Source organism: Mesoplodon bidens (genome assembly GCF_964165515.1).
Source record: "Mesoplodon bidens genome assembly, chromosome: 4".
NCBI classification, from domain to species: Eukaryota; Metazoa; Chordata; class Mammalia; order Artiodactyla; family Ziphiidae; genus Mesoplodon; species Mesoplodon bidens.
In genome coordinates this window covers 109,810,563-109,836,503 of record NC_138160.1, presented here as the reverse complement: position 1 = coordinate 109,836,503, position 25,941 = coordinate 109,810,563, and the positions used below count along the sequence as shown (strand labels likewise).

Sequence of the window (25,941 nt, the reverse complement as noted above, 5' to 3'; positions counted from 1 at the left end):
CAATTAAATGGCAAGTTTTATAATACAAAGGGATTATGGTGCATAAGTTGATAAAATGTTATTTAAAGATTTTTATAAAGGACTGTGCCATCTTTTAGCATTCAGTGGTGGAAAGCAGTATTTGTATGAAACCTTTGTGCTGTCATGAAAGCACATAAACGTGCATATAAACATGTGCACATTTTATCATCTGGCTGTACACCATCAGGGGGTAAGTTACGGGAAGGAAGCTTATCTTGAATATAACTCAGACCTTTATTCTTGTCACTTCTGGTAAAGAGCCCAAGAATTCAAGAAATCCTCATTCCCCTAATGATTATCCTGTTCTCTAAGAAAAGCCATGGGAGTTTTCCCATTTTCACCAGCTTTCAGAAAACTGGCTTTTTCCCTTTCTCTGGTAAGATAAAGTCTGATTATAAAAGGTAAAAATGACTATTTGTATGTTGTATACATTTTGCTTAGAGCCCTATAAGCACACTTGCTTGACAACACTTTTATTATTTCATCTTACACTGAAAAAGCCTACTACATACGTGCTGATTCTGTTTCTCTAAAAAAGTTTAAATATCTATATAGGATTTAATAATTTAACTTGTTTGACATTATAAAATAATTAAATCAGCCAACAATTTTAAAGCCAGACAGGTCATGAAGGATTAAGAAAAAAAAATCACAAGTCTTTTGGGTCACTATTGAAGGGCCCATTAGTTAGGATCCTATGACTATCACGCAATGATAATTAGGAAGCTCAGAGCATTCATACTGGTCATGCCAAATAGGACAGCCTGGACTTGTGGCAGAGAGGTCACTCTGTTCTTTAATTAACAGAGAAGGAGGCTGGCATCAAGAAAGGATGTAGAGAGAGAGAGAGAGTTAATTTGAATAACTTTTGAGTATCTTTTACTTTGACTTGAGGGGGATTGGGAGAGACAGGGGTAACCAAGTGGAAGGCAAAAGAATAGAAACAGGTTCAGGATCTTTCCTTGATTACCCTCTCAACAACACTGAGCACAGTCCCATGACAACTTGTAGTATAAAAACATGACTATATCTACATACATATGTGGATTAACTAATATTTATATCTGTGGTCACTGCATGTCATGTTATTGAAAACATTTAGATCTCTAGTTCCATCTTCTAGCATAGGCAGCACAATGTTGGCTAAATTATTTTCTATCTGGAGAATCCCAGAGTTCTGGAGCAATGCAATTTTTTCTGTGGGAGCTCAAGACAGAAAAGAGTGCCAAGCAGGTAAAAGTTCTTTTCCTTCAAGAGGGAAAAGGCATGCCTTCAACCAGGACTCTGTGGCACTCAGTGAAGGGTGCACCAGTGGGCCAAAAATGGGGAGGGCCTTGAGATGGACATCCAACCATAGATAAGTAAAAGGTGCCCCCCAGGTGCTCCTTTCTCCACCGAGAAGTTGCCTTGGAACAAGGCTGCATGACTTGGCAAATGGAGCATGGGCTGGATTGTGGTCCCTGGGGCAAGGACTTTATGTGGAGTGCCAGCTGCCTAACTAATGCAACAGCCATGTCTCAGAGGTCCACTAGCCTGACCTGTGCAGCTCATGCAGTCAGGTAAGCTTATGCTAATGTGTAGAGGAAAGGCAACCTTACAAGCCCCAGGCAAATGTTTAAGGGCCGTTCAGGCTATTCCTTGGTAGGTCAAGAAGAGTGGGGTGAGGCATTAGACTTAATCATAATAGTGTTCAATACCCACCAACTTCAAATAATTTTCAAATAAGCTGCTAGATAAGCAGAAATGACTTATGATGTTAATTTTTCTTCACAGAAGAAACTGGCTTTACTAGGTAGGAGTTACCTAAATGTGAAAATTTGGGAAGTTTTTTGTCAACTTCCACCTAGTTTCCTATGCCTCAGGTGCTCCTATATGACCTTTATGAAATAGGTGTAACACAAATTTTGTATAATGCTAGCACATGTAAGCATTATTTCTACATGATAATGATGCCTACCTAAAAGTAGGATTAAAATAAATGTTGCTTTTATGAAATATAAATATTAGTTTTAAAATCTAATTTAAAATCTCATAGTTTAAGACACTCTTTTATAGAATAGATGTAGTTGTCTAAACTAATTTCAATTTAATGCTTTTTGCCAACTACAGCACAAAAAGATGACATACAGACAATATCCAAAGAGCCTTTGCTGAACTTCAGTGTAGCCACGGAATGAGTAACTCAGAGCTAATTATACTGCATTTTTTCCTTTACTCAGAAAATATCTAACCTTAGTTATGTTGGCCCAGAGGTAACATATTGAGCTTTTGAAAAAAATCTTTTAAGTATTGATATATCAAAAGAGATACAGGTACTGGCGCCATTACAGGGAGCAACTTACTGGTGCTCTAAAAAAAGTATGAAGGCATGTGAGTATGAATTGGAACACTTCCATCTACATTGTAGCAAAGACCCTCACATCATAAGTTTTTTGGCAGCTAGAAGAGGGCTTAGCCCTACTTTTTAAAAATTTCATTGAACAAAGACAAAAGAATCAAGAAAAGAAATCTAATGCTCAGCTACAGGCACATTATGCCTATGAAAATACAACTAGGATCTTAAAGCCATACAGAAATGTTATTGTTTGATTTTTTCTTTTATATATTTTTATGTCCCAGCCAACACAGGAAATTTCCATTATAGCATCTAATAGCAGTATTTACAATGCATCCAGTACTGTGGAACTGAGGGATGAACAGAAAGTGATGAAGTAACTGGCCTTCTGCCTGCACCTTGAGTAGCTGCAAGCTGTTGACAGTGTATTATATGCTTTATGGCAATTAATTTCATCTCTGAGTCATTCCCACTAAATCAGTATTGGGGAAATCTGTTTTGAACATAATTACAAATAAAATACAATAATCATTATATATTCATCTTATTACCAAATTTGGGCAAAATCTGAAAAGGAGGGGTAATTTTTATTTACTGATTCTTTCTTTGTTCTCTGAAGACACTGAACAGAGCACATATTATGTTGTGTTCCTTCTTTTCCAATCTCAGTGATAAATTGATTTTTTTCTATGCTCTGTATTTAACTCATGAAATGGAAATTTTTAATAAAACTATAGTCTACTCAGGTAGATCACATTTCTAAAACCTACATCATACATGTAGAAACAATCTGGGGAGTGGGTTCAGTGTTTTAATATGCATAACTGAAATTCTCTGTATGTTATGGGACATTTCAAACTTTTAAAAAAATTTTTACTTTTTAATTTTGAAATAATTGTATACTCACAACTACATGTGAAAAATAATAAAGAGAATCTGAATACCCTTTTCCAGTTCCCCACAGTGGTAATGACTTGCAAAACTAGAGTACAGTATCACAACCAGCACACTCACATAGATATTGTCAAGATGTACAATATTTCCATCACCACAAGAATCCCTCCAGTTACCCTTTTAGAGACACACCCACTTCCCCTACCATCCACCATTCAATAAGTCCTGGCAGCTACTAGCCTGTTCTCCATTCCTATAATATTTTCAAGAATGTTTTGAAAACTGTTATATACAGTGTATATACAGTGTATAACTATTGGGGACTGACTTTTTTACTCTGCATGATCACCCTGGAGGTACATCTTCATTGTTGTATCAATCATTTGTTTCTTTTTGCTGCCAACTAGTAACTCCTGCTGTGGATGGACCACAATTTGTACAATTCATCCAAACGTTTTACTAAAACTGGGGAAGTCTATAAGAAAGAGACTATATATATTCATCTGTCTTTACATTCTTTAAAAATTTTTACTTAATTATTTTCTATTGAACTAACAATGACTAGCAAGCAATTGAACCAAAAGTAAAAATACTTTAATGAGGAAGAAGGTCTTTTTTCTGAGCATTTCTTAGAGTTACATAAAATGGTGGTTATTTTTTAAGCATACATTTTTTAACCTGAACAACTTCAAAAATCATGTCATGTCCTTTAATTTTTAGCCATTCTTTCTACATTTCTATAAAACATTTTTTCCCTCAAGGTTTGGGCTTAATAGTAAAATGACAATTTCATTTTTTATTTTAATAAAAAATTGTATTTTGTATTGCTCATAACACTCAATAAACAATCCAATGTGATCTTGTCATTTCCATACACACAAATATTTTAATGGAATCCCCTAACCTTCAAGTTAAATTTAACTTGAGTGCTAGCATAACACTTAAGTACCTTCACGAATTACCTTCTTTCTACTTTTTTGGTCAAATAATTTCCCACAGCTTGATCCTCATATTTTTCACCCTAGTAATAAACATTCTCACTAACCCCAGGGCCTTTGCAACTATGCATATCCCAGGAAGGCTTTTTACAACTCCCCATATCACTCTGTATGGTGTTTTTTTATTATATAACCCCTACTAGGTAGATAGTAAATTTTCTAAAAACAGAAAGTACTCATCTTTGGATCATCCAGCAAAAGTGTGAGCACAGTCAGTATTGGTAAAGGAATCAACAAATGAAATATAAACATATAATTCAAGCCCAAAGTACTTCCTGCACTAAGAGGTTCATCTCAACACTGTGTTTCCTAAGATGGTAAAAAATCATGTGCAAACTAAATGAATAATTATGGGGAATAATTATATATAGCAAATCTAATACATGGATTATTATTTAGGTGTTAAATTCAAGTTTATAAAGAGTTTACATTAATATAAACATTCCTATTAATTTAAGTAAAGAAAGCATCAATAGGATACAAAATGGCACTAAATATTACTAAAAAAAATAATACAGAGAAGAGCAAAAATATATTTTGGTGCGTTTTCTTTGGCTAATAACATTTACTTTGGTACATGCAAAGTGCCTGTGAAAGGGAAAAACAGGAAAAAAAACAGCACCCTTAATAAGATACAGGTATTGGTATACTGAAATACTTCCTCAATTTGGACCCCAAAACTTGGATGCCTCCTGAGAACCTGGTCATGGACAAGGAAAGCCACGTCTAGAAGATATCACAATACAAGGTTTACAGCATGAGAGTCATAAGCTAGCAGGATTTGGACTAATGTGAAGAATGTGGAATGCTGACTTATTTTTTTCCCCTTCAAATTGTATCTTTTCAGATTTCTTAAAAGCATGTTTAACTCTTCATTTATTTCAAAACACGTTATTAAATTTGGGGGCCTTCATTCAAGGTTTTATTTCATTAATTCATCTACTAGATAAAAGTCCTAGAGTAATGCAGTTACTGTATATAGTATGTGGAATGCTGACTCCACAAAAAACCCTCAGATATTATGGAATGATAGATCCCTGATGCCTCTGAAGACCAAGATCATTTCAAACAGTCTTTTATGTCAAAAAAAATCCTTTATCCACTGACCCCTACTTCTGAGGTGCCAAAATAAATTTAAAACATCCCTTCAAAGATTTTTAGATATTTTAGAACACCAATGCAAAGTAAACATTTATTTCACAAATATGTTTTAAGATGTTTGAAAATAAAAGGACTAATATCAATGGCCAATGCTGAAGTACAAAATGATATATCCATTCAAATTTTTCTGGAACTATGATTTGAATGACAAGATCGTGATGAAAAGTGTACAGGTTAAACTGCTGGAAAAATTTACTTGAGATCACCAGCATTACTAGATATTTTAAAGTAATATTTCTTCTAAAAGAATAAGTTTTTATATCTTAGGCTTTTCTTATCTTGTAACAACTGGTATTAATAAATTAATAGAAATGCATAATAAGTTAACTCTTATTTGGGTAATTTTAAAACTTAGTTTGAGATACTGATGTAAAAGATCATGATAAAAATTTAGCTACTGGACATTAGGTATTTTTTTTAAATTTCTTTTTCCCACTTATTTCCAGAATGTGATGCCTTAAAATTGTATTAAAAAAATAACATGTCAAACACTGAAATTTTATACTGCCCTGTGATATTTTATTTGCTCTTTCTTGCTTAATATTTCTGTGAAGTAGAATTTTTCTATTATTCCTCTTTGCTGCTGAAGATAAATTTTGCATGAGTCTGTTTCCAATGTTCTGTGCTTTGAACTTACTCTCATCTAATTCACGAATATGCTGAAAGATTACAAAGCTCTTTCTGGCTATAAAATCGATGAAACGGAGTCAGAAATAATGCAATTCTTGAAACCTTGTCCATCCACTTTATTTATGAACTGCAAAGGAAAATAATATCCAAATGTCCAGAAATATTCTGGCATTGAAATGAATATACGTCCTATTAACACAGTCAGAGATAATTGAAAACTGTTGACTAAACACAATGGAACAGATTTGAGAGAGAAGGTTTATTCAAGTGCAAATCATATAGAGGTTGCTTATAATTAGGACTATTTTATAAAATAAGTCATTTGAAATAAAAGTAGGGACATATCCAAATTCTTATTTAACATACTAAATAAAACATCTCTTTGAAACCAAAGAAAACCTATATAGGGTTCCCTTTTCTCCACAGCCTCTCCAGCATTTATTGTTTGTAGATGGGAGTGTAAACGGAGACAGCCCCTATAGAAAACAGTATGGAAGTTCCTTAAAAAACTAAAAATAGAACTACCATATGACACAGCAATCCCTCTACTGGGCACATACCCAGGGAAAACCATAATTCAAAAAGACACATGCACCCCAATGTTCATTGCAGCTCTATTTATAATAGCCAGGACATGGAAGCAACTTAAATGTCCATCAACAGAGGAATGGATAAAGAAGATGTGGTACATATATGCAGTGGGATATTAGCCATAAAAAGAAACAAAATTGGGTCATTTGTAGAGACGTGGATGGACCTAGGGACTGTCATACAGAGTGAAGTAAGTCAGAAAAACAAATATCGTATATTAACACATATGTGTGGAATCCAGAAAAATGGTATAGATGATCTTATTTGCAAAGTATAAATGAGACACAGACGTAGAGAACGTATGGATACAGAGAGGGAAGGGGGGGTGGGAAGAACTGCGAGATTGGAACTGACACATATACACTATTGATACTATGTATAAAATAGATAACTAACGAGAACATACTGTATAGCACAGGGAACCCTACTTAATGTACGGTGGGGACCTAAATGGGAAGGAAATCCCAAAAAGAGGGGATATAGGTATACGTACAGCTCAGTCATTTTGCTGTACAGTAGAAACTAACAACATTGTAAAGCAACTATACTCCAATAAAAATTAATTAAAAAAAAAACAAAGAAAACCTATGTAATCTCTAAGGGACATGCTATAAATACTTTGTGGAAAGAAATGACACTAAACCCCTGAACTGCTCTTGAAGGAAGTATATGACACAGAGGAAAGAAGACTTGAACTCTGGAGTCCTGGATTCTAATCTTGGCTCCTCCCACGCTGGGCCTGTGACCTTGGGAAGTCTCAATTTCTAATGCACTTCACTTTTCTCATGTTAATAATTATGAAGTTATGCTTAAGAAGATCTAAAAGCCCTTCTGACCTTGAAGCTAAAATAATTTACATTGAACCTCTATTTCTTAAGGCCTGACAAATGACAAAACATATTCTAGGTTGCAATTAATGTGATTTTGGAAAAAATTTTTAACCCTAAAAATTCGCTTGTTCAAACTGAAGACTGACAAGTTCTGTATGTTTACTTCCGAAGCTTTTACTAGACCACAATTATGGCAGACTGAAAAAAAAATGAGTATAATAAAATTCACTGGGCAAACATTTTCCTGTCTAGAGTTTGAGATGTAAACAGATTTTAATGACTGCCTTTCAGTGCAATAACAGGAACAGCAACCTTTTCATTGCTCCATTTCGTGATAACCCATCATGGAATGGCGGCTGAGTTACATTAAAGAAGAAAGTTCTAACTCTGTGGATCTTCACTTTAAATGTGTTTGTTTCTATTTGTGTTTTTGTTTTTTATGGATAGGGGATGTGAAGCAGAACCCCTTAAATGAAATGGGCTCTGACATCAGTAAGAAATGGGAGAAGCAGAGGAATAGGAATTTGGGTGTACATGGGGTCATCAGCAGGAGAGGACTGAGGACACAGGATCCCAAGTCACATGGTGATGATGGGACCCCAGGGAAACATGGCCAATGAAAATTTCATTGTGCCAAGGATGATTGCTACAAGCTTTTAAATTGTGAGTGACTAGAAATCCTTTTGTTATAATTTCCCTGTACCCCTGGGAGCAAAGTATGCTCTTTATAATGTCTCCCTTCCCCTGCCCACCATGTTGCCTTTGCTCTGGTGACCCCAGAGCTCCAAGTGCTGCAGCAAAAGCTGCTCCTCCCCAGCCTCCAAACCTCTGGATGTTCCCGGTACCCTTCTTCTCTCTCCTGAGGACACTGTTACTTGCTTCCTTTACCGCCGGCAGTGGGGTGGCCATTTTCTTGCTTACACCCCATACCTTTGCATCTAGAGGCAGCATGGGTGTCCATGCCCCTCGTTGTCACCACCAGACCATTCTCCCTTCCTTCTTCCTAAACCTACAGCTTTGGAGCAGACTATGCAGTGCAGTCCCCTTCTTGCTGTAACTGAACACCAAACCCCTGATTCAATCTCTATTTTTACTCTAAGATTTTACCTCCTGGATTATTGTTCTATTTTCTAATACTGCTCCTAACACTTTTTTTTGTAATTATTATAGCCATTTGAATGATTCTTCCAACACTGAGGCCTCTCAGTTCCGGGCACACTTCTCTTCCCAAAGATCTGTACTTGCACTTCACTGAAGCCGCTAACTCTCCTGGTCTTGTTATTACTAATAACTATATCCCCTCCATACTCTTAGCTCTATTTTCTGTCACCATCTCCTGTATTTCCAGCCCTCTCCTTTAAGTACCCTGAGTCTAAAAGTTCTTTAACTCCACCAGGCCTTAAAATCCATTAGTGCTGCCACCCTTTCACTGTCTTTCAAAGTCCTTTGTATTTTTAGTTTCCTCCTTATACAACTAAATTCCATGGCCAATCATTTTCAACTCCTTACATACAACCTCAGGTCAAACGGATTCTCCTTTTGTTTTATTATACTCACCTGGCAATTCCAAAACTTGTACCACAAGTGCATCTGTATGCTGTACATAGCTGTAGGGTAAGTATCATTATGATATGTGTGTCAAGCTAAATTCATGACTGTCAACTTCAAGTGGACCATCAATGCTACCATAAAGTCAAAATACATGTACCATTTCATTCATTCTCTCATTCTCTTAAGTGACCACTTCACATCTCCTCTCTTTCAAAATTCTCATATCTCCTTTCTCACCTTTAATCGCAGCAAAATGGCCTTTACTGATAAAATAGATGCAACCAAATGAGTACCACCACAAGTTTCCAACATCTGCTTCTGTTCAAAATACTGTATTTTCTCCTGTTACTAGTGATGGGCTCTCCATATTTCTATCCAAAGCCAACTATTCCATTCCATCCATCCTGCCAACTTAAGGATATCACTCCAGAAATTTTTTGCTCTCTCCTTTGCACCACTAGTTTTCTGTTCTATTCTAGAAAACTCACATTGGGAAATCATCATGTATAATTTCTCATATTAAAAACAACAACAAACTCTTTGATTCATATTCCCTTCCAGCTAATGCCACATTTCTCTGCTTTCTTGTTTCAGCAAAATTTCCTGTAACCTCGAGTCCTTTCTTCAATTCATCACATGTTATTTTCTCTTGAATTCACTCCACTTGGTCTTTTGAGCCAAATCATTAAAAGTAATTTTGACAGAGTCATCATTGACCTCTATGTTTCAAATATAAAAATATAATATCTTTTGAAATACAATAAATATATTTGAATGTAATAGTCAATTTCAATGCACATTATTTTTGACTTATTAGCAGCTTTTGATACAGTCGATAATTCTTTCTTGTAATAAATACTTTCTCACTTGACTTACAGAAAAGCATTCTCATTTGCATGTTTTTTCTCCAATGTTGTTGGCTACTTATTTTAATATGCTTTGTTGGTTTCTTCCTATCTCTCTGAACTCTAAATGGTATAGTGTCCCAAGTAAATATAAAAGTGTAAGTATATGACATAACAACCTGTATGGTATCTAGGGCAGCCCACATAGGTGTTAATATTTATGCAAGGCAATACAATGAGTGATCATATTGAGTGACATATGTAACAACTGTACCTAGCCTTTCTTCAATTCATGCCAGATTTTGCTGCAAAATAGTTCAGGCATTTAGGCACTAAACGTGTCGCAAAAAACTTTCAGTTTCCAATCCTTCATGGAGTTTGAAATTTTAGATAAGGGGTTATGGACCTGTCTTAATTATCAATGGTTAATCAGAAAAGAAGCTGTTTTGGAAAGATAAATACTGAAAAATACTTCACCTCCTCCACACGTGGCATCGCAATCTTCCCAGCCTGTGTGTGTCCACATGAAAAGGGGTTCAGGTGCTTTGGAGCTCTGATTCTCTGGTACAGGGTCTGATGGGATAGTGTATTCATAATGAAGACCATAATTCTGGTCTTGAAACAGCAGCACCTATAATATATAAAAGTGATCAAGGCAGATGGATCAAAGTAGAGCATATTCAATGTAAAGCATAAAACTAAGGATACGAATACCTTAAAATGCTTTTTGCATGGTGTGCATGCTCCTTTAATACATAGTAGACTTGAGATATTATGCTTAAATGTTGAAATTGTCCTACTTCTGAAATCACTGGAGTTACACACTTACCTTTGAGCTAAAGACAGCATGAAAAAATAGCCCTCCTGAATAAGGTCAGAGATACCACATCACGTTCTCCCAAGTTGATGGACTAGACAGTCTCTCAAAGCATGGTACATGTATGAGATGACTTTAGTAGAGGGGACAGGGATATGTGTCCTACATAACATCAAGATATAACCCATGATATAATATCAAATGAAGCCGTTCCACTCATATAAAAAAGAAAGATGAATAATAAGTCGCTGTGTCAACAGAGGAAGAGAAGATTTTGGGAATCATTTCACTCCATAAGGGTAGAGAACTTCTAAGCCAATTAGAGGACAAGAATTTTATTCCATGTACGCTTACAGTTTACCTTTGGCAAGGTTACTAATTTTCCATTTATAATAAAGATCATTTCCTTTGAAAAGAAATTTATGTTAAAAAGAACTTCTAACTGCAAATTAACTTAATAATGGTACAGTTATGTACACATATGTAAACAGTGTAAGAAACCATAAAGGATGTATGAGAATGACTGAACTTTGGGCTACACTGGACTAAACCATAAGCAGGGACCATGTCTGCTTTGTTCTCCCATGGTACCCAGTATTAAGCTAAGAACTGCATCATCATGGGCAAGCATACATATTTTAAATGAAAGAAAAATACCTGAAATATACTCATTTTAAATAAAAGAATGAATGAGAATATATGTTTCTTTATAAATACATTTTCACCAAATATGTCAAAAAAGCCCATGGAATATATCACTTCTATGGATCTGAGGATTTATGGAAGCAGTCTTTATGACACGCTGTGATGTATAAAAACATATATATCTAAATTTTAAATTATGTTAAAGTATTAGAAAACTTAAATATTTAATCTGTATCAAGGTGGTTGTAATGACAAGTTACAGAGTTAACACTTAATAGGAAAAGATTTAAATGAGCTCAGGGTTAATTTTCTTTACTTCTTTTTCTTAAGATTCTGCCTCAATATATTATCAGAAATACTAAGATACATTTTAATATGTGGATTGGGGAACTAGTATGATGACATTATAAATCAACTATATCAACAATAAAAATAATACTTTAAAACTTCATATATACTAACATACTGGGTACTATTTCTAAATATATCACAGTGCTTATTTTGGCTTTAAATATCTCATTTCATGTTGCCAGTGACTTTTCAGCTAAATGAGTTAAAAAACAGAGAGATGGACTCACCTTGTTTATGGAAATAACCAGACTATTACATGATTTTTAAATTGATGAAATGAACATATAAATAAATCATTTGCCAACTTATTTAATTAAGTGAAATCATGTCTTTTTTTCTTAAAAAACTACCTTTTCATCGATAGAACTTTAGATTGTCCTTGAACACCTAATGCCATTTAAAATAAAGACATTGGCTACAAAATCATTAGCTCTTTCTTAAACCGTTTGGACTTGGCAGTATTCTTTGCAAGAAGGAAAGTGTGACCGCGTTACAGTTGAGGGGCACATACTGAAGCATGGCAGCAGAAGGTATTGCCTTTCAAAATTCAGTACCAGCTTTCAATCTGTAATAGTCATTAAAGAAAAATATCTTAGAAGTGCAGTTTCCCTTGGATTACTGAATAAATCCAGGTCACATAGATGCCTTCTTTTAGACATAGTTCACTGATTTTAATTATGTTTCATGCTTCCAGGAAAAACCTTGGTAATTACCAGTCAGATTAAGGATTCTGCAGCAAGGAAACTCCCTCTGCCCAACACTGAGGTCTCACATATATTGTTTTAAGATTCTGAATTAGAGGCTCACTAAAGAGCCTCAGTCTTCTTCCATTAAAAAAAAAAACGTAGTTTACATTCATGTAAGGGAGGCAACCTGATGGCATTTTCTGCAACCCAATCATTAAACAAATGTTTGTTGTTGATAATGTTGTTATTCTAAGTGACCCAGTCATGGAAAGAGCCAGATATTGGTCATACAATGTTTGTTTAGTCATTTTTTTCCCCTCTCTCCAGATGGCAGAGGGCACAGAGTCGATTTTCCAATATAAATTAAAGGATCCAGAGGAACTGTGGGGAAATGAACAAAATGATTATTTAAAGTATATGCATACTCATGATCCAAGGCTGTCTAGTGTAAAGAACTTAGATTTAAGCTTTGCATCAGGAGAGGCAGCATAGAAGGTGGATTAACACCTGGTTTATTCAAAGCTAAGTAACTTACTGGGAGGCACTGAGCACAGTATTTAACCTTTTACATACTAGTGTTTTCTAATCTGTAAAATGGAGTAATAATAACACATACTACACAGGGTTATTTTGAGGATTAAATGCTATAATGAACATAAAGCACTTTTGCATAGGGTCTGACTCTCAGTGCTTGATGGTGTATATTATTACTAGTATTAAGATTCGGAACAGAAGGCCCCCATGCAACTCACCCTGCTCCCTTTATGCATATTCCTGTTGGTAAAGTCTATTGACTGCAGTTCTCTAAAACATTCTTACTTGAAATGTGGTCAGTGGACCAGCAGTAGTGGCATCACCTGAGAGGTGGTTAGAAATGCAGGTCTCAGGTTCCTCCCCAGAATATGCATTTTAACAAGAACCCCAGGTGATTTGCAGGCATGTTAAAGTAGGAAAAGCAAATGGGCCAGTATGAGATTTGAACCTCTGGCTGCTATACTAGCAACACAGATGTCTCCAGTTGAGGAATAATTCAACTTTAATTTTGTGGAGATATTAAATAATGTGGCACACTACACTCCAAATAAATAGTCAGTTGGCTGTATGTTAGAGTTGTTTTTATGTGTGGACTCAAAGAGGTGTTGAAGTGTGTGAATCTCAGACTTTGCCACCAGAAGAAAAAACTCCTGAGCCATTAGCATTGACTGCAATGATGAAGGTCAAAAGAGGCATGTGGACCTGCCATGAGCGAGGGCGCAGAGCCCCAATGTCCTGATCTTTCACTCCAAACTCAGACCTCGTCTTCTGCTACATGGTAAAGAAACTTATTATCCCAAACATTCAAATTATCATAATTCTTTACAGGAATCACTTAACCTAGTAAGAACACAATGGGGTAATTGGAAGCCTTGTTAGATATTTACCAAACGTTTTCCCCTAGGACCAATACAATTTTATCAAAGGTATTTTATACAGATTCAGGCAATGCCCATTTCACAGATGTATGAAATGCTACGGTTTGCCATATTATAGCACTCTCTTTATAGACATCCACTCTGGTTAGTAAACATATGCTTTTAGGGAAAGAGGAACCTTATTGCCTGCTAATTCACTTCTACTGTGAGTCTGTGAATTCCCTAAAATATGGTGTTCCTTTCGTAATAATTTCCATTTTTAGACATCTTGATTTCAAACACATTAAAAAACCCTAAAAACCCACCTCTTAAATAATTTTAAATGTTTACTTGACAATTCAAATTTGGAAAAAAGATAAGAGAAGGCACGGTGGGAATGTCCTTTGTCATAGGAAGCTGATTATGCAATGTTATCGATTCGTTCCCTCATACCAGGAGGTGTAATGGTGATGTAGTAGGACCTTTGGCGGAGATCTTCTCCCAGAGACCTCGTCTTACATAATGGACAGTAGTTCCCGCTAAGTTGAATGCTCCAGAGTGTTCAATCTTCCAGTCACTATTAATAGACTGTTTTCCAGTGTCTCGGAGGGCTATAAAAAGGTTATAAAATATTATGAGATTAACAAGTCAGCATCATTAATCACTATCCACTTTGCATGATTTTGTTACAAGCATTTCATTCATTTCTAAACTAAATGGTCAACACTCCCTGATGTAAAACATGAGGCATCTCCTCTTTGGGAAAGTCTGCAATCACAGCAAATTCCACAGGAAGTTCTCCTTCTCTCCTGAAGCTGTCCACAAACCATACAGTCACGTTCATCCTTGCCTCCTCCAACCTCCTTTGAACACTTGATGTCTATAACCTTATTTTGTGTCCCTTAATCATTTATTCTTTAACAACATATTATTATTTTAAAGGCTATGTGTGTCTGTGTTGTCTATGCAATGATTCTACGAACAATGTGAAGGCTGGTACTACATCTTATGCATACTCTGTATCTCCTATGCCACCCAGGAAAGAGTGTGATGACAGAAAGATCATGACATGGAATGTTAACAGATCAGAATGACAGGGTTATGTTCAATACAAAACAATTCAAAGATAATGTGTTAGTTCTAAAAAACAGAACTCAGAACCTTTAAACATCCCTAGTTCGTGATTTATTGTGTACAAGAATGGAGGATAAATGCTAATTCTCACCCACAAACAGCCATCATTTGTATGAAATTTTGTGGAGTAACTTTGTTTACCTATACTTTTTTTTCTCTTTTTCTTTTTTGACCTGATCTGTGCTACTATTTAAATGAGATTCATAACATGGAAGTGACATGCCATGATTATCATTTAAAATTAAGGATTCCTTCTGTTTTTTCCAAATGATTTTATTTTTTATTTAAACTTTAAACTCTCCCATATAATTGAACTTCTCTTTCAAAAAACATTTACATGAAGATTCATTGAAGGTTTTTATGTCATAATGCTATGAACATGTGTTGATAATAAGCCAATAAATCTTCCAAAATATTATTTAAGCTAATCTCTATTTATTGAATGTCTGAGGATTTCCAACTTTTTAATATTGTAAATAACGCTCAGATAAATGCACTGTACACTAAATATTTGTATACCTGAATACTTCCCTTGGGTAGATTCCCAGATTTGGAATTACAGAGTCAAAGAAATCAAACATTTAAAGATTTGGAAAAACAATTTCAAATTGATTTTCATAAAGTTTGCAAGAATTTATGCTTTTGTAACAGTGACTGAGAGTGTCCATTTCTGAACAACTCCTTGAAAGCACCTTTCTCTTGTATAAGATTTAATCATGCCTAAATCATTGCTTATCAAGCATCCTCTATAAATCAGGAAATACTCAAAGTTCTGGGACTTCCCAAATGAACAATAGAAATATGGTCTCTGGATTCATAGAACTTATCATCTAACTAGCAAACCAGATATTAATCAAGTCGTAAGTAACCAACTAATTATAATTACGCTGAAACTTGTGAGGGAGGAATCAGGAAAGGCTTGCCTGAAGGATGTCATTTATGGAGGATGCTAGCCAGGGAAAAAGAGAAGCAAGAGTGTTCAAGACTGAGGGAACTACAGATGCCAAGGTCACCATTGCAGCTTGGTGAGAATCAGGTAGCAAATGTGAAGATGCCACATGTACTGAAGTGGATCATGAACTCATGAGGCTGGATAGTAAGGAATAGCCAGACCTTATAGGCCTTGTTAACTTTTAGAGGCTTTTTCCTAAGAAAAAATATAAAACTATACAAGATTTTGAACAATATTGTACAGAAAATGGACTTGCATAGGACAAATTTGTATAGAGAAGACAGAAGAGTAGCCCAATGCTAAGTAATGGTGGCTTGACTTAAGGTAGTAGAGAAAAGTGCAAAGAGGAATTTAGGAGTGAAATTGATAAAATATAATGATGACTTGGTTGTCCTGTGTGAAAGGAAGTGTCAGGGATGATGCCACGTTTCTAGTATGAGAAACAGTGGGTTATAAAAGCAAACAGTGAGATTGGAAAGGCTAACAAAAAAAAACAATTGAGGAGAAATATCAGGATTTGAATTTTGAACAATCCAGTTTTTTAGAAAAGTCTCTTTTTGCTATTGAGGTTAAAGATATTTTTCATTTGCTTATTAGTTATTTTCCTTTTAAATTTAAATTAATTAAGCAAACTATAAATTATCTATGAAGGTTTTTTGGCCCACTAAGAGATTTTTCTGGAGTTTATATTCTCATTATTATAAGCAACATGTTAATAAAAGTATTGAAATTCTACCTCTTAATTTCTACCAAGTAATATCTTTATCACATACTGCATATAAAGTATAATGTTTTAGATAAAATATTAAGCATAAATATTTTCAGATGTATGAAAAATATACAAGTACTAATGTTTACCTTGAATTTTAAACTTGAAAGGGAAATACGTTGCCAGAAAACTCTCAACACTTTGCAAATAACTCTTACCATCTACAAATGGATATACTTCTGATAATGCTAGATTGATTAAAAAAATAATGATTTTGCCTAAAAGGTAAAGTATGTCCTTGTATTTCTCTAAGGTCTATTAAATATTCTGAGAGTTTTTGGCCTAGATTTTTGGCCTATTTTTGGCCTAGATTTGTACTGCGGCCAGTATAATTCCATCCTTTTTTCCTGTATCTCAACATATATTCATGGCACTATTATAAAGGAATATTTCCTGAAAATCTCTAAGAAAAATGCCTTAAAAACCTTTTGTGGTGACTATAGTATAATGTTGAGACTCAACTGGTATTCTGGAATTCAGCATTCCCTGCCCAAATGCCACATGCATGTATCTGAAAACCCACACAATTTATAAGCTTAAGAGCAACCTTATATGCAGACTCAATACTCTGGGTGTGTGGTGTTTCCTGGTTTTGTTTTTTAATTCATTAGCTTTAAAAATGTTTTTAGAAAATCTTTTTCTGGCCATAGCTGAATAACTGGAACTGCACTATCTCTCCCCCTGTAAACAACTAGAAAACTAGACAGTATATGAAACAACTGTTCCCAGAGAGTGGACAATGGACAACAAAGAACTGTGATCCCTAAGAGGACGAGACCCAATGCTCTCTAAAATTACTCGACTTTCTGCCTGAAGATATTTAGCAGGCCCCACCACAGAGAGGGGGAACTCAAGCAGAGCACAGATAACGAGGGCTTCAGTGAGATGAGGACACAGAGAATGGAGTTCAAACTGGCTAAGGCAGCTGGAATCTGTTTTATTGAGTACTGGAGAAGAGGGAGCCACACAGCAATGAACTTCAAAATATTTCATAAGTTGACATAGTGTGAGGGACATAACCTAGAGGATTTCACTTATTTGTGCTTGCTGTGTAGAGACCTCTATCCTATTTAAGTTGCAACAGCCTCCTTATATATTCTCACTGTTTACACTTAACTATCAGCCCTATCATTTATCAGTTCATCTTACTGTCTGTCTTTGAGCCCTTAAAGTCTTTCGTTTCCACTTTTATGTCTCTTTTGGAGGCTACCTTAAACCTTACTAGTTTATGTAATGACCCAAGGGAAAGAAATGGGAATAACCAGGTACCTGGCAGGTAGGACACAATAGTGTTTTGAGAGGACACAGGGAAAATGGGTGGCGGTGGGGGGGGGTAGTGTCAAGTGCTATTTCACAATTATCTCTTTGTTTTCTATTACAGAAGTTAACTACCTTCTAATTCCTACAACACTATCCATTAACATCAAGCAGCATGGTATTACACCAAATATTGGCAACTTAAAACTTCTACAACAGAATTTCTTAGAGCCACTCAAAAATAACTGTTTCATTTGTTTCATCCTTCATCTGTCAAAAATTTTTGTGGCAGAAACTATCATGGTAGTTTAAAGGAGAATGATCTCAGTTTACTTGCACTATTCTTTTAAAGTCTTAAGTTTCTATAAATCCTATAGTTAACTGATTATTACTAAATTCTTAAGAAACAAAAGAAGTCTTTTTTCCTAAAAGTTCTGGTATTTATCAAGGAAACGAAGTGAACCATTGACAAACAGAATGCATTTTTTTCTATGATACGGTAATTAGGAAAACCAACCAAAATACAAATATGATAAAAGCAAAAGAAAAAAATCTGCAAAGGTATTCCTTTGAGCCTGAAACTAAATATTTTACTAAGTTGCAAATAAGTGGGGTGAAATTCCGCAAGGCTGGCAAAAGAGTAACTACCTAGGACCTGTAAACTGCATAACTACTGGAGCTTGCATAGGGTTAGAAGACATATGCATTCTATGCTATCAGAGTGAAGATATCTTACTGAACATACAGACTCTTCAGAAGAGAACATAGAAAGGCTGCATATTAGAAATAAAGCTGGTCTAGTCCTAGAATAAAGGCTCCCTAAAAAGGGAGGTGTAGGCACAAAAATTATTTGAAGACATAGTGTTCAAAATTTTTCCAAATCTGATATAAACCATAAACCTATAGATCTGAGAAGTACATTGGAACACAAACAGGATAAGCATAAAGAAAGCCATACCAAAGCACAATACAATCAAACTGCTGGCAAACAATGATAGAACAATCTTAATAGTGGCCATATTTAAAATAGATAACAAATAAGGACTGACTGTATAGCACAGGGAAAGCTACTCAATATTATCTACAACCTAAATGGGAAAGGAATTCGAAAAAGAATAAATACATGTATATGTATAACTGAATCACTTTGCTGTACACGTGAAACTAACACAACATTGTTAATCAACTATACTCCAGTATAAAATAAAAAGTTAAAAATATAAAAGATAAAAAGCATGGAATCAGGGCTTCCCTGGTGGCACAGTAGTTGAGAGTCCGCCTGCCGATGCAGGGGACACGGGTTCGTGCCCCGGTCCGGGGCTATATTAATGAAAATGTACAATTGTCATATATTCTTCTTGGATTGATCCCTTGATCATTATGTAGTGTCCTTCTTTGTCTCTTGTAATAGTCTTTGTTCTAAAGTCTACTTTGTCTGATATGAGAATTGCTACTCCAGCTTTCTTTGATTTCCATTGCATGGAATATCTCTTTCCATCCCGTCACTTTCTGTCTGTATGTGTCTCTAGGTCTGAAGTGGGTCTCTTGTGGACAGCATATATATGGGTCTCGTTTTTCTATCCATTCAGCCAGTCTATGTCTTTTGGTGGAGCATGTAATCCATTTACATTTAAGGTAATTATCGATATGTATGTTCTTATGACTATTTTCTTAATTGTTTTGGGTTTGTTATTGTAGGTCGTTTCCTTCTCTTGTGTTTCCTGCCTAGAGAAGTTCCTTTAGCATTTGTTGTAAAGCTGGTTTGTTTGTACTGAATTGTCTTAGCTTTTGCTTGTCTGTAAAGTTTTTAAATTCTCCGTTGAATCTGAATGAGATCCTTGTGGGGTAGAGTAATCTTGTTTGTAGGTTTTTCCCTTTCATCACTTTAAATATGTCCTGCCACTCCCTTCTGGCTTGCAGAATTTCTGCTGAGAGATCAGCTGTTAACCTTATGGGGATTCCCTTGTGTGTTATTTGTTGTTTTTCCCTTGCTGCTTTTAATATATTTTCTTTGTATGTAATTTTGATAGCTTGATTAATATGTGTCTTGGCGTGTTTCTCCTTGGATTTATCCTGTATGGGACTCTGTGTGCTTGCTGGACTTGATTGACTATTTCCTTTCCCATATTAGGGAAGTTTTCAACTATAATCTCTTCAAATATTTTCTCAGTCCCTTTCTTTTTCTCTTCTTCTTCTGGGACCCTTGTAATTCTAATGTTGGTGCATTTAATGTTGTCCCAGAGGTCTCTAAGGCTGTCCTCAATTCTTTTCATTCTTTTTTCTTTATTCTGCTCTGCAGTAGTTAATTTCCACTAATTTATCTTCCAGTTCACTTATCCTTTCTTCTGCCTCAGTCATTCTGCTATTGATTCCTTCTAGAGAATTTTAACTTCATTTTTTGAGTTGTTCATCATTGCTTGTTTGCTCTGTAGTTCTTCTAGTTCCTTGTTAAAAGTTTCTTGTATTATCTCCATTCTATTTCCAAGATTTTGGATCATCTTTACTATCATTACTCTGAATTCTTTTTCAGGTAGCTGCCTACTTCCTCTTCATTTGTTTGGTCTGGTGGGTTTTTACCTTGCTCCTTCATCTGCTGTGTGTTTCTCTGTCTTCTCATTTTGCTTAACTTACTGTGTTTGAGGTCTCTTTTTTGCAGGCTGCAGGTTAGGAGTTCCTGTTGTTTTTGGTGTCTGCCCCCCGTGGCTAAGGTTGGTTCAGTGGGTTGTGTAGCTTTTCTGGTGGAGAGTAGTGCCTTTGTTCTGGTGGATGAGGCTGGATCTTGTCTTTCTGGTGGTCAGGTCCATGTCTGGTGGTATGTTTTGGGGTGTCTGTGGCCTTAGTATGATTTTAGGCAGCCTCTCTGCTAATGCGTGGGGTTGTGTTCCCGTCTTGCTAGTTGTTTGGCATAGGGTGTCCAGCAATGTAGCTTGCTGGTCATTGAGTGGAGCTGGGTCTTGGCGTTGAGATGGAGATCTCTTGGAGATTTTCACCATATGATATTACATGGAGCTGGGAGGTCTCTGGTGGACCAATGTCCTGAACTTGGCTCTCCCACCTCAGAGGCACAGCCCTGACACCTGGCTGGAGCACCAGGAGCCTGTCATCCACACGGCTCAGAATAAAAGGGAGAAAGAAAGGAAGGAAGGAAGGAAGGAAGAAAAGATAAAATAAAAGTTATTAAAATAAAAAACAAAAAATAATTAGTAAAATTTTTTTAAGTAATTAAAAAGAAAGAAAAAACAACCAAACCAAGAAACAAATCCACCAATGATAACAAGCGCTGAAAACTATACTAAAAACAACAACAACAAAAACGGACAGACAGAACCCTAGGACAAATGGTAAAAGCAAAGCTATACGGTCAAAATCACACACAGAAGCATACACATACACACTCACAAAAAGAGAAAAAGGCGGAAAAAAAAAATATGTCGTTGCTCCCAAAGTCCACCTCCTCAGTTTGGGATGATTAGTTATCTATTCGGGTATTCCACAGATGCAGGGTACATCAAGCTGATTGTGGAGATTTAATCTGCTGCTCGTGAGGCTGCTGGGAGAAATTTCCCTTTCTCTCTTTGTTCGCATAGCTCCTGGGGTTCAGCTTTGGATTTGGCCCTGCCTCTGTGTGTAGGTCGCCTAAGGGCGTCTGTTCTTCACTCAGATAGGACGGGGTTAAAGGAGCAGCTGTAGGGGGATCTGGCTCTCTCAGGCCAGGGGAAGGGAGGGGTACGGAGTGCAGGGTGAGCCTGCAGTGGCAGAGGCTGGTGTGACGTTGCAACAGCCTGAGGCATACCATGTGTTCTCCTGGGGAAGTTGTCCCTGGATCACGGGACCCTGGCAGTGGTGAGCTGCACAGGTTCCCAGGAGTTGGGGTGTGTATAGTGACCTGTGCTTGCACACAGGCTTGTTGGTGGCTGTAGCAGCAGCCTTAGCGTCTCATACCTGTCTCTGGGGTCCACGCTGATAGCCGTGGCTCGTGCCCATCTCTGGAGCTCCTTTAAGCAGCACTCTTAATCCCTTCTCCCATGCACAGGGAAACAAAGAGGCAAGAAAAAGTCTCTTGCCTCTTCGGCAGTTCCAGACCTTTTCCCGGACTCCCTCCTGGCTACCCGTGGCACACTAACCCCTTCAGGCTGTGTTCACGCAGCTAACCCCAGTCCTCTCGTAGTTTTATTTTTGATGAAATCCAATATATGCCTTTTTGGTGGAAGAGGTGGTATTTTTGCAAATCCATTGTAAAGAAAGCCTTGCTTACCACAATGTCATGAATATGTTTCTATTATGTTTTTTGTTATAAGTTTTAGAGTTTTAGCTTCTTTGTTTAGATTTCTAATCCATTTTGAGTTAATTTTTGTCTATGTTGTAAGGTTGGGGCCAAGGTTCAATTTTCTTCCTCATATAAATATCAAGTTATTCCAGCATTATTTGTCTAAAGAGTACTTTTTCTCTGTGCATTACCTCAACATTTTGGTTGGAAGTCAGTTTACTCCATATTTGTGTTTTTAATTTCATGATGATGATGAATTTGTCAATTTTTCTTGGTCAATTTTTGCTTTAAAGCTTTGAAGCTATATTCCTGGGTTCATATAATTTAAAATTATAATATGTTTGTGATAAACTGGATTCTTTCATAATTATTTTGTGAACTTTTTTATCTCAAGTAATACATTTTTCTTTAAAATGAGTTTTGACTTATATTACTATGGCTATATCAGTATTCTTCTGATTCGTATTTTTCTGGTACAGTTTCCATTCTTTGATTTTTAATTTTTGTAACTCATGTTTTACATATATTTCTTATGAATACAATATACATGAATTATTCATAAAATCCCATCTGATAATTTTCATCTTTTAACTACAGACTTTAGTTTTTAAATGTTTATTAAGATTGTTGGTATCTTTTGATTTCCTGCTTGTTGTATGTTTTTGTTGTTTTTCTCTTGTTTTCTACTGACTGAGTTTTTTAAATTTCATTTTAAAAATTATATTTGGTTCTCTATGCTTTCAGTCAATTTTTGTTTATTTTTAAATCCCTCTTTTATACACTTAAACATATTAACATAATATTTTTATATTTTCTGCATATGATACAAATATATATGCCTGGTTCTGCTCTCCCTTAGTTTTACTGTTTTGCTTATAGTGTCTATCTCCACCTGTGTTTTCTGAACTTTTTTTTTTTACTATAAAATTATATTTGTTGAACTTTATAGAATTCTTTTGAGGCCTTGTTTAAAGTTGACTTACGTTCAAGAAGGACTTGCATTTGCATACACCAGCCACTTTGGTAGCCTTATTAAAACAAATATCTTGAGGGTTCTGGACTTTATAGAGTAGACCGGTGCTGCAAATCCATAGAAGCATTTGCACTTGGTTGAAGATTCTCAGGGAAGTGGATTTTCTACCCCCACCTAGTGCCAAAGTTAATACAGACACATTTTCTGTCTTTCGCCTTTTATGGTGCAAATGCAACACATGTACGACTATGCCTTCTCACACTGAGCTCGTAGGTTCTTTGGGGTCCCGCTTTACATAGGGGTCTTGAGTCTCCACTTCGTAAAGGTCTTAGGCTTTATTTTCTGCCCAGTTCCCCTTGGCTCTCAAGGTCTAAACTGGTCATCAAGTGGGGCTTCGGTTAGCCTAATATTCTGGCTTCATGTTCTCACTTTGTTTTTGACATGTGAGGAATCCTTAACTTCTTTCCTGTTCAGAGTAAATATAAAAAGTGTTCTTTTTTTCTCCTTTTGTATTTTGTTCAACATTTTAAAATGTTTTCATTGGGAATTCTTCCCACAGTGGGTTACATGCAAAGCTGCAGGCAAGGTTAAGTTGACCCATACAACCTCATTTAGATTTTTAAAAATCATAAGCTATAATGGTTTTGTAAATAGATGACCTACCTGAACTACTCTCCATTTTATACTTTTGGATAAATTATTAACAAATTAATAAAGCCATGATCTTCAGAAAAGCATATAATAATTGCAAATGGGAATACAACTCATAGAGAGAGTAATGAAAAAGAATAACTGTACTGGGAGGGTATTAAATGTCTTCTGTGAGATAACATCTAGTTTGATGTAGATAAGTTACTTCATTAAAGAATGACCAGTTTGCCAAGAAATGATTTATTTTTCATTCTTTTTGCTAAAGCTATTTCAGATGAAGATTTTCAATGACTTTGACTTCCTTCCAATGCCTGAAAGAGCTTTTAGGAAATGTGATTTATGATATTTATTCTCTGCTATTCTTTAGGCAGAGAACACATATCACAAGCTTGAAATCTAGGATTTTAGATTTGAAATCTAGGATCTTAATACTCTATCATTTCTTTAAAAAAATTTTTTTTCAAACTTGACCCTTATCCACGTGCCTTATCTCAGTAAATTCCATTATTATTTGTCAAGTTAAGCCAGAATCCTTGAATTTTTCTCTTCTATCAGTACTCACAGCGATTTTCTAACAAGTTTCATCAGCTAACTTCTTCAATGTCTGTAGAAGCACTTGGGTTTTTCTTATTCCTGTTCTCTTGATAAAATCATGCAACTGATCTCCTTGTCTTCATTCTTGAACCTTTCCATCAGGAGAATTGTTTTTTCCTCAGTTAAGCAAGTAAGGAAACTTAGTATGTTCTTGAATAAACATGGTAACATATTAATATTTTCAATAATGATTTAATCTCAAGTAGTATTCAGGATGTTTAGAAGCACTAATGCCATTTCCTTACACAAGTAAAAGACCCTAGTAACTGAGGCCTGATGTTAAGCACAAGGAAAAGTGACAATAATAAGGCCAGGCACTTAACACAGATATATAATTTCCTTTTTAAATTGAATGCTCTTTTAACAAGAAAAAGTGATTGAAGATCTATGTTTAAAGATTTGCACCAGGGAAAGAAAATGGGGTCTGGCAAACTTGGAGGTACTAACTGAAGAAAAAAAATAGTCATTTAAGATTTGTATTCCCTTCCATTAATTCTGTACAACAATTGATCACATTAGTTAAGAAATGGGGAAAAAGGGGGAATTTGGGAGAAGTTCAAAGAAAATTTCTTCATATGTGACATGTACTTTAAAATCACAAGTGTTGCATAGAAGCCAATGATAAAAAAGAAAAAAATAAAAGAAAAGACAGTATGAATCAGCTACTGTGGCCACACTTCTTGGGTTTAAATCCAGGATCATAACTTTTTAAGATTTGTGGCCATGGGAAACAAATTTATTCTCTGTTCCTCTATTCTCTGATTTTAAAAACTGGGAAATTAGAAGTTCCTACTTCATAAAGTTGATGTGAGGACTTATTTAACAAATATATTTAATGCACTGACCCATGCTAATCACTATACAAGTGTGAATCATCTTTTCTTAATTAAATTTCACTGAAAAATCCTTTATTAATTCCTGTGTGACAGACTCTGTTTTAGTTACTGCAGATATGGCTCTAAGCAAAATGATCCCTGAATTAACAATGGAGATAGAAAATATAAAGCATGCATGTAAACAGATAAGACAATTCAAACAGCGATAAGCTCTATAAAGGTAATAAAGCAGGACCATGTAATAGGGAGTGGCCTGGGTAGGGGTCACAGTTGACATGGAGGAAAGGTGATACATTTGAATAACTGAGAGGACTTGCTGATGTACTGTATTAGAATGGTAAAGAGAGTTATCAAAAAGAACTCCTAGTTTTGGTGTAAACTACTGCATAGAAATTAGTGACTGTGGTAGGATGAATAATGGACCGCCCCCCACCAAGATATCCATGCCCTAAAAGATAGATATCATACAAAGTATCTTCTCTGACCACAGTGAGATGAAGTTCGCAAACAGTAACAGAAGGCAAATTGGAAAATTCACAAATCTGTGGAAATGAAACTACACACTCAAACAACCAATGGATCAAAGAAGAAATCACAAGGTAAATTAGAAAATGTCTTGAGACAAATGAAATGAAAACACAATGTACCAAAACTTACAGGACACAGTGAAAGCAGTGCTATGGGTGGGGGGTAGGTTGGGATTTATAGCTATAAACACTTACATTGAAAAAGAAGAAACATCCCAAATTAACAACCTAACTT

At 35.7% G+C, this 25,941-nt stretch overlaps 1 protein-coding gene across 1 annotated transcript in view; it reads right to left on the bottom strand.

Moving 5' to 3' along the window:
* The window catches only part of ADAMTS19 (ADAM metallopeptidase with thrombospondin type 1 motif 19), a gene marked incomplete at its 5' end in the record, with an annotated part of 287,542 nt that overhangs the window by 43,937 nt on the left and 217,664 nt on the right, over positions 1-25,941 (bottom strand). The window contains 2 exons of the mRNA XM_081232610.1: positions 10,334-10,487; positions 14,200-14,357. Coding sequence (XP_081088736.1) covers positions 10,334-10,487; positions 14,200-14,357 — 312 coding nt within the window. The remainder of the gene's footprint in view (positions 1-10,333; positions 10,488-14,199; positions 14,358-25,941) is intronic.